Genomic DNA, 13032 nt, shown 5'->3' with positions numbered 1-13032 from the left:
CTATCTTTTTTTACTGGTTCATAATAACACCCCCCCCCCTTCTGTATAATAATTGTATAATAATATAACTATTATCATTATTAGTATTATTATCATCATCATTATCATTAATGTTTCGACTGCATTTCTATATTTTTCTTTGACCAGTTTATGAGGTAATTATGTCAAAGACAAAGAAGTTCAATTCATTTTCTGTTTCATGTGCTCTCATACTATTATGATATTACATCTCTCATATTGTATGAATCATTATCATTGTATCAATCTTACCTATTGTCTTCCTGGAAATGAAATGAATATAAAATTTGCACTTCCCCCCTTATGTAAGTATGCCCAATGATTAAATCTGGTATACAGAATCTAATTACATCATACATTTCACAATGTCAGATTTTCAGTTTCCAGTTTTTGTAAAGGTGGTAGCACTATTAAAGCTATGCCTTTCTAGTTCCCTCCTCATTCATTCATATGTACTCTTTTTCAATTTTTTCCAGATTTTATCAATATTGCATTATTTTACGATTTTTCTATGTAATGTATGTTCACTTGTATCTTGTTTTTTTTTATGATTAATGGAATAAATGCTATCAATCTAATCTAATGTACGACATATAGATAATTCATATAAGGAGATTAAATGTAAAAACAAAAGATTTGATAATAGTGCTCTTCCAAGTCTGAAAAGATTATTAAACAAATACCATGGTAAATGAGTTTGTAATTTGTGTGCCTAAAATGTGCAATATTAAGCTATCTATCATTTTATCCCTTTTAAGTCTATTTTTAATTGCACATATATTATTTTATTTGTATATTTATTGTTAATCTCAATGATTTTAATTATTTTACATATTGGCATTGTGTAAACATGTACAGTTCAGTCAGGGACTGCCAATCATTTTTTTGCAATAAACCTGAATTGAATTATTTTGAATTGCATTGAATTGAATTAAATTAAAATAAATTGAATTGCATTGAATTGCATTGCATTGCTTTGAATTGAATTGAATTGCATTGAATTGCATTGCATTGCATTGAATTGCATTGCATTGAATTGCATTGAATTGAATTGCATTGAATTGCATTGAATTGCATTGAATTGCATTGAATTGCATTGAATTGCATTGAATTGCGTTGAATTACATTGAATTGCGTTGAATTGCATTGAATTGAATTGAATTGAATTGAATTGCATTGCATTGCATTGCATTGAATTGAATTGCATTGCATTGAATTGAATTGAATTGAATTGCATTGCATTGAATTGATCTAATCTATGCAGGCTAGTCATCATCTTCATGAGAATGAAGCAAGATACCCAAAGAAGATACCCTACCACAACCCAACAGATTTCTCGTTAGAAGCTCTTGAGGTAAGACATTTCTCATTATACATGTACGCGAGCAAATGGGAGGATGAATAATAAAAACTTGTACCATTGCACACGTACCGTCCAAAATGTACTGTCCATAATGTACCGTTGCACAGTCGGGAACAAGGTCATGTCACTATGAAATTTTGGATTCAATGCATTGCGCATAGTAAATGCAGGTGCAATGTGCATAGGGTTTACTGGCTAAATGCGCATTGCTGCTTCAGGTCAGATGCGCGTTTCAGGGATTTTGCTTTTCGCTTTAATGATTCTTATTTTCATAGATTAACGTAGGAAAAAATGTATTATTGTTCATATTTTCGCTACGTTGCTAACATGAATAGGGAATATTCTTATTTTTGAAATGGTGTGACATTTCACATTCAGTGAAAGAAAGAGATTTTCTATTCAACTTGTTGAATAAAGCATCTTTCTTTCATTTTCCACTCGACAGGACAATATTGCACTCATCTGTGATTTGTGCAAAATTATCTATCTTGTTGAATATTTCTGGTCTCCCATTCTGAGCCATCCCAAATATATTTCCTATTTCATTTGATTCAATTAGATGTACTTCAGGATCCATTCGGCCATCTTGAAGCTTGTCCAGTGCTCGCTGCCAGGTACAAAGATCAAGTTGGACGAGTACGGGACACTAGAGGGCCTCGTTCAAGAAGCAGCCCAGCTTCATTTTGTGAGAGCAGAGGAGAAGAAGAGGGAGACTAGTAGTGAACCGTAAGATACTCTGATAATATTAATAATGTGTAGTTCTTGTATAGCATATGTGGAGCATTGTGGCCCAGTGGATAAGTCTTCTGACTTTGAAACAGAGGGTCGTGGGTTCGAATCCCAGCTATGTCGTAATTTCCTTTAGCAAGAAATTTATCCACGTTGTGCTGCACTCGACCCAGGTGAGGTGAATGGGTACCAGGCAGGATTAATTCCTTGAATGCATGAGCGCTGAAAGGCGGCTCGAGCTAAAGCCGGGGTAATAATAATAACAACGCGCCTCGGAATAAAATATTTCTAGATAGATGGCGCTATATAAATGCCTAATTATTATTATTATTATTATTAGCACAAATCATGTACTATTAATGGTAAAAGATAGTAGTTGCAGCAAACAATTATTTCTTTAGAAAGTCTTTAAAATCAAGATTAATTACCACCATATTATCATAGATCTAGTTCTGGTACATTGAAGTCAACTCATCTTTGTGAAATCATGAAATCTTAGATAAAAACGGATTAGTCTAATGATCACTATGCACAAAAAGGCACATGTGGGATAGTATATTATTATTTTTTGGAAAAATAGCCGACATATTATGGAATTCTGTGCTTATTTTGCTAATTTTTCAGCAATTACATTTTTTTCCACAGCCATTTGGCACATATTTTTTTATTGATACACACAAACTCTTGGGTGGTAATTTTATTGGATTCTGTTCAAACTCATTTTGAGATCGTTGCCACAACTGATATTTATCTTGAGTCACTTCTCAAGGACTTGGAAATTACCATCATTTGCAAAAGTTTAAGACCACCTGAGTGTTGTGTATAGTATAGTACATGTAATAACTGTAACAAAAAAATGTGACAGTTTCATTAAAAGCTGGCCAAATATAATTTGTTAGTGTTGATTTTGTATCATAAGAATGGTTTAAGGGGAAATTAGTTCACAGAAACTGTCAAATAGCTTGACTGATCCTTTTGGTTTCAGGAGCATTTTTACTGCAAAATCTTTCTTAAAACAAAAGGATCAGTCAAGCAATTTTATTTGACAATTTCTATAAACTAATTTACCTCTAAACATTCAAATCTAACAAGGGATCAACACTAACAAGTAGTATATACATGTAGGCCAGTTTCAATGAAACCATTACAGTACTGTATATGACAATTATATACATATGCTATACACACAAATTTTCAGGTGGACTTCTAAAGGACTGGCAGGGTTTTTTTACAGTGCAGAAGTATTTCAATTAAAAATCTGATTGCGCAGAATATTACTGGTTTTCTATTGTTTCTTATTCGCCATTTCCCCCTTCAGATCAACAGATACTGAACAGGAATCGAGGATACGCCCTTCCAAGCCTGACACGCCCCCGAGCCTTGCCCCTAAGAGGCGTGGCAGCCCCATCTATGTTGCCACGCCCCAGGATCATGACTATCTTCATGAGAAATACCGCAGATCTAGGGTCAGCAGCCAAGAGGATCCGACCACAGGTATTCTTTGTCTTCTCAGAATATTGAAGTTTTTTTCTCAATTTCTCTTGTTTTTTCATGGATTTTGTTTGTTGCCCCCCCCCCTATTGCTTTATTTAAGCTAATGCATGATCCATTACGATCTGATTTTTTTCAAAGGATTTTGATAGAATTTGATATGAACATTCTAAAGTATAAAAATCTGAACAATTAAGGACCAAACGGGCAATATCCTGCCTGGGGTAGGGCTGAATCTGCACCCCTCCCCCTCTTTTTAGACATTAATTTAGTAAATTTTTTAGGGTAAATACATATATCTAAAGTCTTTGGAGAAATTGTCCGTCTTGAGCACTATAAAAGCTCAATATTGTTACAAGGGCAATTCCATTAAGCATCCAACTCCATTGTATGGGACCATCCTAAAATGATGTTTCGCTGTTCTTTTTTTTTTTCATAGAAGTTGTAATACTCTCAAATTTTCATTTCTTGATCAGTACATGAAAATGGAGAGAAATTGGGGGTCACACTTTTATTTTTTTGCAAATGCCCATGATGAATTTTTGTTACTCCCTTATAGATACCGCTTCTGAGAGTGACATCTTCTCAGGTGACGAGAGCATGTCGTCCTTCCTCCATGCCCAACGTAGCGCCATCACGCTACGCCCCGTCCCTGCCCGTCGTGCCCTGTCTGTGGCAGAGTCCCAGGCGGTCCCAACGACGCCCGATAGTACACCCTCTGTTGTTGGGATAGGAGAAGGGAAACCTGGAGCGGAAGAGGAAACGACCAGGGGAGATTCTCCTGCTAACCAGCCCGTACAAGGTAGGTATTGTAGGTTGCTTGATTAAAGCCTTTCCATGTGATTCAGAATTATGTAAATGATTACGATAGTGTAGACTTCTTGAGCGAACATTCCATCCAGGACTTTTCATTGCTTTTGTCACAAACAGATCTCTTTGAATACATTTCTAGCTTTTTTTTTTACAATTGCCACCTCTGCCTATTGGGGCTCCAGTGTCCTCCCACTGCTCCGTGCACTGACAATTCAAGAGCCCTCTTGTCGAAAGGCCGGAGAAAATGCATAAATACATAAGATAGTAGACGCACATAACAGTGCTTTAGAATTGATTAAAACTCTTGCAGCTACCGTGGTTATGTTCTTTTAAATACTGCACTGTGATGAAAGCAAAACTAGCAGCATTCTACAGATATACACAACAATATGTTTATCAAGACACGATTATGTCCCCAAGTAAATACCAGGAACACTGTACACTAAAGTGTGAGGTCAGATAATATTCATTTTGCATTTGACGATGATACACCCATGGTGCACCTAGGCATCAGCAGGTTGTTGTGTATGGAGAGATATTATAATTCAAGGGACACAGTTATGATCGTGGTTGAAAGTTCCTTTAAAGGCGTCGACATGTTGTTCCTCTTTCATCATTATCATGTTGCCTCTTTCATGACCCTTCCACAGATCAACCTGAAAGTAGAACAACCCCTGAGGACATCACTGCGACTGCACCTACAGACACCAAGCAAGAGGTCCCTGACATAGTCATCTCAAAGTCAAGTCCAGAAGGGCAACCTGCAGCTGGACAGGGTGAAGATCTTGACAGTGATCCTTCCACTTTGACTGATGGAAGGCAGGACCTGACCGAGAAACTTGATGAGCAGAGGACTGAACTGGAGTCATCTATGGCTGTTAGTTTCCCAGATGATGTTAATCCTAATACTGCAGGACAAGCTGTTGGTCTAGGTGCAGCAGATGCAGAGGAACCTGCTCCTACTTCCACAGAAGAAGAAACAAGCAAAGGTGAGAAGGAAAAGACTGATGGACCAGCTGAAGTTCGTATGGAGGTGGATGAGCCAGGAGCTGTCCAAAAGATTGAAGCTGAAGAATCTATGGAACAACGTAGAGGACATCAGGAGGAAGCAGAAGAAGCACTTGAGAGGACTTTGGAGGACAGTGTGGTTGATGAGGAAAAGAAAACATTGCTGTCAAGGGATAGGATAGGATCTGGGAAAGGAGATGGGGAGGTCGACAAAGAGAGCGTTTGTGAATCTGACGAAATGGAAGTTATTGAAGTAGGAAATAGCAAAGACAAGGAAGCAGAAGGATTGATTCCACAGCAAGAGGGGCAAAAACTGAGCGGTGATGCGAATAAACTTCTCCCAGGAGGGACTGCAGTAGCTTCTGAGGAGATGGAGACTGAAGCACATGTATCCCAGATGGAACACAAAGGAAAGGAGCATCAGGAAGAGCAAGGGTTGAATGATAATGAAAACGAGCCAATGATCCTTGCTGTTGATGAGAAGGAAGGGGAGACTGCAGAGCTAGGTTCCCAAGGTATTGAAAGAGAAGACCTTTCAGACCTACCTTGTCCTGAGAAAGGGGCAGAGCCTATAGGAGTTGCAGAGACAGAGGAAGCGGACTGCACAGATGTTGGAGCAAAAGACAATGTTGCAGTGTATGATGCACCAAGAATTAGCGATGTCCAAAGTGAAAGCAGTGACGAGAAAAAAGTTTTGGAACAGAAATTGGGTGAAAGTGAAGTAGAGAGAAAAGGTCAAGCAAGTCCCAAGGTAGATGATGGCCTTTCACAGGAAGGAGGAGACAGTGAGAATGTCCTTCCTCTTCAATCAAGTCTAGGTGGTAAGGCAAAGGGACGTGATCCTGAGGAGATGGATCAGGAGAATTCGGCAGAAGATGGCAAAGGCCAAAGATATGAAGATCTAGACAAGGAGATAAAGACTGAAGTGAGTGAAATGAATCCACAGGAAAAGGCTGACGAAGCAATGGACACCAGTATTCAAGAAATGGATGACAGGGTCCAAGGCAAAGAGATCCCTGCCACAGAGTCTCCTGGAAGCAATGTAAGAGCAACCTCGGAGGAAAAGGATAAGGAAAAAGCAGAAGATAATGCTGTCACCAAAGAGGAAACCAGTGAAAGGACCCTGGGAGAGACTCGAGTAAGGCCAGAAGGGGAAATTCAAGAAAAGACAGAAGAAATTCAAGGAAAGAAAGAAGGAGAGACTCAAGAAAAGACAGGAGAAACTCAAGAAAAGACAAGAGAAACTCAAAGAAAGACAAATGAGACTCCTGGAAAGAGAGAAGATACTCAATTTAAGACGGAAAGAGAACATGAAGGAAAGACGGAAAGAGAGACTCAAGGAAAGAAAGAAGGAGATTCTCAAGAAAATACAGGAGAAATTCAAGAAAAGATGGAAGAAGAGCCTCATGGAACGACTCAATTAGAGACTCAAGGAAAGATGGAAGGAGATTCTCAAGAAAATACAGGAGAAACTCAAGAAAAGATGGAAGGAGATTCTCAAGAAAATACAGGAGAGACTAAAGGAAAGACAGTAGAGACTCAAGAAAAGACAGGAGAGACTCAAGAAAAGGCAGGAGAGACTCAACGAAAGCAAGAAGAGGGGACTCAAGGAAAGACAGAAGAAACTCAACAAACAGCAAGAGACACTCAAGGAAAGATGGTACAGTCTCAAGGACAGAAGGAAGGGGATACTCAAGGAAAGGGAGAAGGAGAGATCGTGGTTGATGAAAAGACCAAGAAGAGGCATCTTCAATTGATTGATGCTTGTCTTGGAGCCATGAGGTTGTGTCTTCAGCGATTTCCTCAGCATTACAAGGCAGCGTACAGAATGGCTTACCTGTATGCCTATGCTCCAACACATAAGGTGGGTTCTTTTATGAGTCATATAAGTCATGACCCAGGTGCTAAATGGGTACCCGGTAGGATGCGAAAGATATTGTATGTTTGAATTTGCCAGCGCCATAATGAGGCTGCGATGAATGCTCCCCAGGGAGTGGAAATTGTGCACTTTTCGTGCGGGATTGAAATGAATCCAATGACGGGGGTAATAATATGCTGTAAAGCGCTTTGAGCCATTCTGGGAAAAGCGCTATATAAAAATTGGCTATTGTTATTATTATTATATTAGATTTTGAACCAAAAGTTAATTCTTCTGTAGCTTTAAATAGACCAGTTTGTAGTTACATCAGGGACAATTTTGGTCAAATGACCTTTCATTTATTTCATTATGATAGGCAGATTTCAAAGCAGGATATAACATATGCATGCCTTACATAGCAGGATGAAGAAATTGAATTATACCAGGTGACTAGAATAGCACACCATTGAAGACTCAATGAAGGTATTTGTTGCATTTCTACTTTGAATGCATATTATAGCATGTTGTACAACGTACTTGGCAAACTGCAGTGAAATCTTTGTGGATGCAAATGAAAAACACAATTGAAAAGAATATATGAATAATCAAGACACCAAAGTTGGTGCTTATCTCATTAAATTTTAAACCACCATGCCACTTAAGTACAAATGAACTTTCTCTGATCATGCGCAGAATCTTCTGATCATGCGCAGAATGGAACTACGAACTGGCTTATTTAATACCAAAGAGATTGCAAAACGTATTTTCTAAAATGCCTAAATTTAAAGTTATCACAGTAAAGTCATATTATTCATGTTAGAGAGTATAAAGCAAATAATTATTGTTGGTTAAAGTAATAGCCAAACTACTAGTATTACTTTTGAAAGTTGGATGAAGTTACAAATTTTAAGTGAAACTGAGGAATGACAGCGTGTTCATCCAGCTTGCATATATACTGCAAAATGATAATAGATTTTTGTAGAAACATGCTACAGGGTGTCAATCTCTCCTGTTTACTATGCAATCTCATTTTCATTTCCTTTACAGTCTTTTCTCCTTCTCACTCTTTCTCTTTCTATCTTGGCTTTGACATCTCTTCATGAAAATATGTTTAATATGTTTTTTTAATCGTATGGGAATACCCTCGATAAGCTTCCGTGGCTTTTGGTGTTTCCACCATATTGCAATTTGTTATGTATTTTTTATATGTATGTAAAAAAGCCTTCTCTCACTTTCTTTCCATTTCCATTTTTATAGGTGTTTTTCTGTATGTGATATATATATGTATATATTTCTTGTTTGTGATTTGATGATTGTTTGTTTTTAATTGAAAATGGAAATAAATGAAATGAAAAATGAAATGAAATATGAATTGATAGTCTGCCTCTTCTGAAATCAAGACAAAGTCAAGAACAAAAGCCAATTCTTTATCATTTTTAGATTTACCTCTTATTTTTCACTTTGAAGAACTTAGCCTGGAGTAAGGACATCTTGATCGGTAGTAGCAGTGGGTATCCGCCAAAGATTCCTATGGATCACATTGTTGCACCGGGCCTCTTCTCGGAGCAGCACAAGAGCAAGAATCTCTTCCAGGGAATCTGGAGGAATCCTATACAGGATATTGATCGGTGAGTCTGGTCTCATATTCTACTTTTATTGATAGTAGTAAGTGTTGAGTTGCACATCAGAATGAAACACTATGTATCATAATGTATTGATAAAATGTGAAATAATTTACATATCAATGTTTAGTGAAAATATGTGAAAATGTCACAACTTTCTTATTTTACTGACATCGATGTAAATGTCGATATTATGTTTTATTTTTCTATATTATCTAACTCAACTTTTTATTTGGGTTAACGTAGGGAACTATGTACCATTTTATGTACATTTACAGCATCAACAATGGTCATTCTTTAACAAATATTTTAACCGTTAGAGACCTGTGCTTCTCAGCAATTCACCAGTCTTGAATCTAGTCAGTTGTGACATCTTTTAGCTGACAAAGTTTTATAAAACGCCCCTTTAACCAGGGTCGTAACAAGTCACTCAATTTTTAGTCCAAGTCGAGTCATCTTAGGGTTGAGGTTGAGTCAAGTCACTTCACTGGACAAATGTCAATAGGAATAAGTCACAGAATAACGTTACTTCTGGGGAATGTAACACAAAGCGTAGCAATCTTCGTATAACATTTTTCAACCATTGATTCTATCGACTACGATGTACAATTAGTCGTTAAAATCAAACGTACAACTAATTGCTAACCTTTGTGTTATGGGATCCTGGAGTCACTGGTACATGTATTTACATGTCACTTGAGTCATGTCTTGATACCAAACACTGCTTTCAACTAATTCCTTTCCATTTGGTAGTTTCCCGTGGCACATGTATCGCTCTGTGGCTCTTCTGGGCCCTGTCTTTCAAAGAGTTGCGATTAATCCGATCAATCACAACTATGGATGGCCAGCAGCGTCAACGTCTAAAATGCATGTTTGTTAGAAATGTTTTCTAGATATGACATTAATTACATAAATTCATTGTTTTCTTGACAATTTGTTGTGTTCGCCTTTGTTTGCAGAGGACATTTTTCTTAAGGAAATTTGCTCAATGTCCTTGGAAAACTAAGAGAAGCATACTGAATTGTCAAGAAAATAGTGAATATATGAATTTACGTCATTTCTAGAAAATATTTTGAACAAACATGTATTTTAGCTGTTGATGTTGCTGGCTTTCCATAGTTGCGATTGATCGGATCAATCACAACTCTTTGTAAGACGGGCCTCAGGTCTACATCCTACGAGAATTGAAAGACTACATCCTCCTCCTACAGATCACCATTAAACTCTATCACATTCAATTCTATTTCCTTTCCATTTACGTTGTGTACTAGGTCTGGTAGTTTCCCGTGGCACATGTATCGCTCGGTGGCTCTCCTGGTCTACATCCTACGGGAATTGAAAGACTACATCCTCCTGCTACAGGTCACCTCAAAACTCTATCGCATTCCAGAACAGGGCAAGTAAGTAGGAATGTGTTTCTTACTATTTGGTGATTTGGTAAACATCCCCAGTAGAAAAATATTTAGCAAATTTTTAAAAGAATGCTGCGAGAAGAATATTAATTATTAGATGATTATATTAGATTGGCTGGCTCAGAATAGGATACCATGGATATTCAAAGAGTTAGGCCCAATATTTGTGGAATATTGTGCCCAACGAGTGGAATGTTTCTGGTATTCCATGAAATAAAGCCATCCAATGTAAATATTATCTATCCCACCCACCCCCCCTTCCAAAAAACAAATAGGGAAAATTTTGATAGGGGAAGTCATATCACAATTTATTGATATGGCCTCACTTCATAAGACCAATTTGATCATAGAAATACGACTTACATGTAGTTCATTACTATATGACGCCATTTAGTAGCATTGCGCTTAAAGCTATGTATTGACCTGTTTTAATTGTTGTACACATATTTTTTATGCTGGGATTTGAATCCAGAAGCCTTTGAATAAAAGGCAATAGTCAGAACCACTTGACCATGAGTTACCATTGATTTGCCTATTTGTCTACTAGCCATGAGGGAAGTAAGACCAACATTCTCATTTAATTTTCTTTTTATTGAAGGAAATACCTCAGGGATGCAGACCGTCTTTTCCTGGCGCGGGAAGCTTTCGACTCGTACCGGGAAACCGTCCAATCACTGCTTGTCGTACCGACGGCGACAGCCGAGCGATGCCTTTCACTCCTGCTTTCGTCTTATCGCTGTTTCCAGTATACCCAAATGAAGCAGCCAGCCCTTGCGTCTCATGCCTCGGAGCTGATGACCACTGCCTTCAAGGCGCTTAAAGGCGATCCGGTGAGTCAACGTTGATCTCTATTTTGTAACCCTTGTTAACTCTGACTAACTGATAGTTTCATAGAAGGGCAGTTCCTTATCAGAATTGCCACTTGGTTTGGTCTCACTTGCTTGAATCTTAGGCACTCGCATAGACAGGAGATTAGGATGGGGGTCTCTAGACCCCCTTCCCCCCCCCCCCCATTCATCCCACCTGGTCTACTCTCGTCTACAACCAGTTCATCTACTAACAATATGGTCTAGTTATTATTTATTTATATATATAACTTAAGTTTAGTTAGCAGAATTGGATTTATCCCATGTGGTATTAAGGCCACCGCACACCTTACGACTGTTCGCAATCCGATTTTGGAACGAATCGCATTTTGCTCATTTTCTGAAAATGTGAATTGAACATATCATTTTATTTGAGGTTAAAATTAATTGAAAGAATACTAATATAACCATTTTGAACAATTGCAAGCCTTTATTTTGGAGTAAGGGCAAAATTAGTTTCAAATCATGGCCAATCGTTCGACTGCTACATGTATGACGTCATTACGACTAGATATTAAATTTGCTTTTATTCTAAGAAGGATGATAGCATAGTCACAGATTTGAACATAGGAATTCGTACGGTGAGTTTGAACATTACACAGTAAGGTATTCCATGTCTCAATATTAGCATCTAATTCTACTAGGTTTTATTCCAAAATCGGGTCGCAGACCAATCTTAAGGTGTGCGGTCGCCTTAAAGGTCAAGTCCACCCCAGCAAAATGTTGATTTGAATAAATAGAGAAAAATCAAACTAGCATAACACTGAAAATTTCATCAAAATCGGATGTAAAATAAGAAAGTTATGGCATTTTAAAGTTTCGCTTATTTTTCACAAAACAGTGATATGCACAACTCGCTGACATGCAAATGAGTCAGTCGATGATGTCCATCACTCACTATTTCTTTTGTTTTTTTATTGTTTGAATTATACAATATTTCATTTTTTACAGATTTGACCATAGGGACCGACTTGACTGAATCATATAGTACTAAACAATGCTAATTCCACATGTTCAGAGAGGAATGAATCACTGTTTCACTCGACAATGAGGAGAAAATTAGAATGTTTCATATCATAAAATTTTATTGCACTATACAGTCTGGTTTTCTATCCCCTTTCCTTTCGAGGCCTCCATCACTTTCAAGCTCCAAGCTTAAGATGGAGGTCTCCCACATTTCTATATATATATGTTCAGTAATTAAAGAAAATGTATATATAGATATAATTTTCACAGTACAGTTGATATTTTATGATTTATGTGCATTATTAATTATGTTTTAAAAAAATATTTGCCAATTATGTAATATCGAGAAAAAAAATATTATACTTGTATATTCTTTGTTTTTGTTTTGAAATGTGGAAATAAAATAAATCAAATCAAAAATCAAATAAAAAATACAAAAGAAATTGTGAGTGGATGATGTCATCAGTCTCCTCATTTGCATACCAACCAAGATATGCATATAACTGTTTTGTGAAATTCAGCGAAACTTTAAAATGCCATAACTTTCTTATTTTACATCCGATTTTGATGAAATTTTCAGTGTTATGCCTGTTGGATTTTTCTGTTTTTATTCAAATTAATTTTTTGTTGGGGTGGACTTGTCCTTTAAGACTGTCTGAGAAGTAGATCATCTGCTTGTACACCAAGTCAATATAAACCTTAACAAGTGCCATGCAAAGATCTTAAGTATTGAGTTGGAGGTGGGGGATGGAAAATCAAAAATGAAAATATTACCTCATTTATTTATTTTGCTTTCTTAGATCGAGCCAGGGCCACCTTTGGTAGACCAAGCTACAAGGTTCTGTGAACACCACATGACCATTCACAAGATACCTAGGGTGAGTTT

General features: G+C 37.3%; 1 protein-coding gene across 1 annotated transcript in view; it reads left to right on the top strand.

The window, feature by feature from the left end:
- The window catches only part of LOC129263303 (calcineurin-binding protein cabin-1-like), a 60821-nt gene that overhangs the window by 44148 nt on the left and 3641 nt on the right, over nucleotides 1–13032 (top strand). Inside the window, exons 36-44 of the mRNA XM_064101018.1 lie at nucleotides 1283–1372; nucleotides 1941–2107; nucleotides 3429–3604; nucleotides 4161–4403; nucleotides 5065–7286; nucleotides 8748–8908; nucleotides 10174–10302; nucleotides 10913–11144; nucleotides 12947–13024. Coding sequence (XP_063957088.1) covers nucleotides 1283–1372; nucleotides 1941–2107; nucleotides 3429–3604; nucleotides 4161–4403; nucleotides 5065–7286; nucleotides 8748–8908; nucleotides 10174–10302; nucleotides 10913–11144; nucleotides 12947–13024 — 3498 coding nt within the window. The remainder of the gene's footprint in view (nucleotides 1–1282; nucleotides 1373–1940; nucleotides 2108–3428; nucleotides 3605–4160; nucleotides 4404–5064; nucleotides 7287–8747; nucleotides 8909–10173; nucleotides 10303–10912; nucleotides 11145–12946; nucleotides 13025–13032) is intronic.

Source organism: Lytechinus pictus, chromosome 6 (genome assembly GCF_037042905.1).
Source record: "Lytechinus pictus isolate F3 Inbred chromosome 6, Lp3.0, whole genome shotgun sequence".
NCBI classification, from domain to species: Eukaryota; Metazoa; Echinodermata; class Echinoidea; order Temnopleuroida; family Toxopneustidae; genus Lytechinus; species Lytechinus pictus.
The sequence above is the reverse complement of the archived record's forward strand: the minus strand, read 5'-3'. Positions and strand labels throughout refer to the sequence as shown.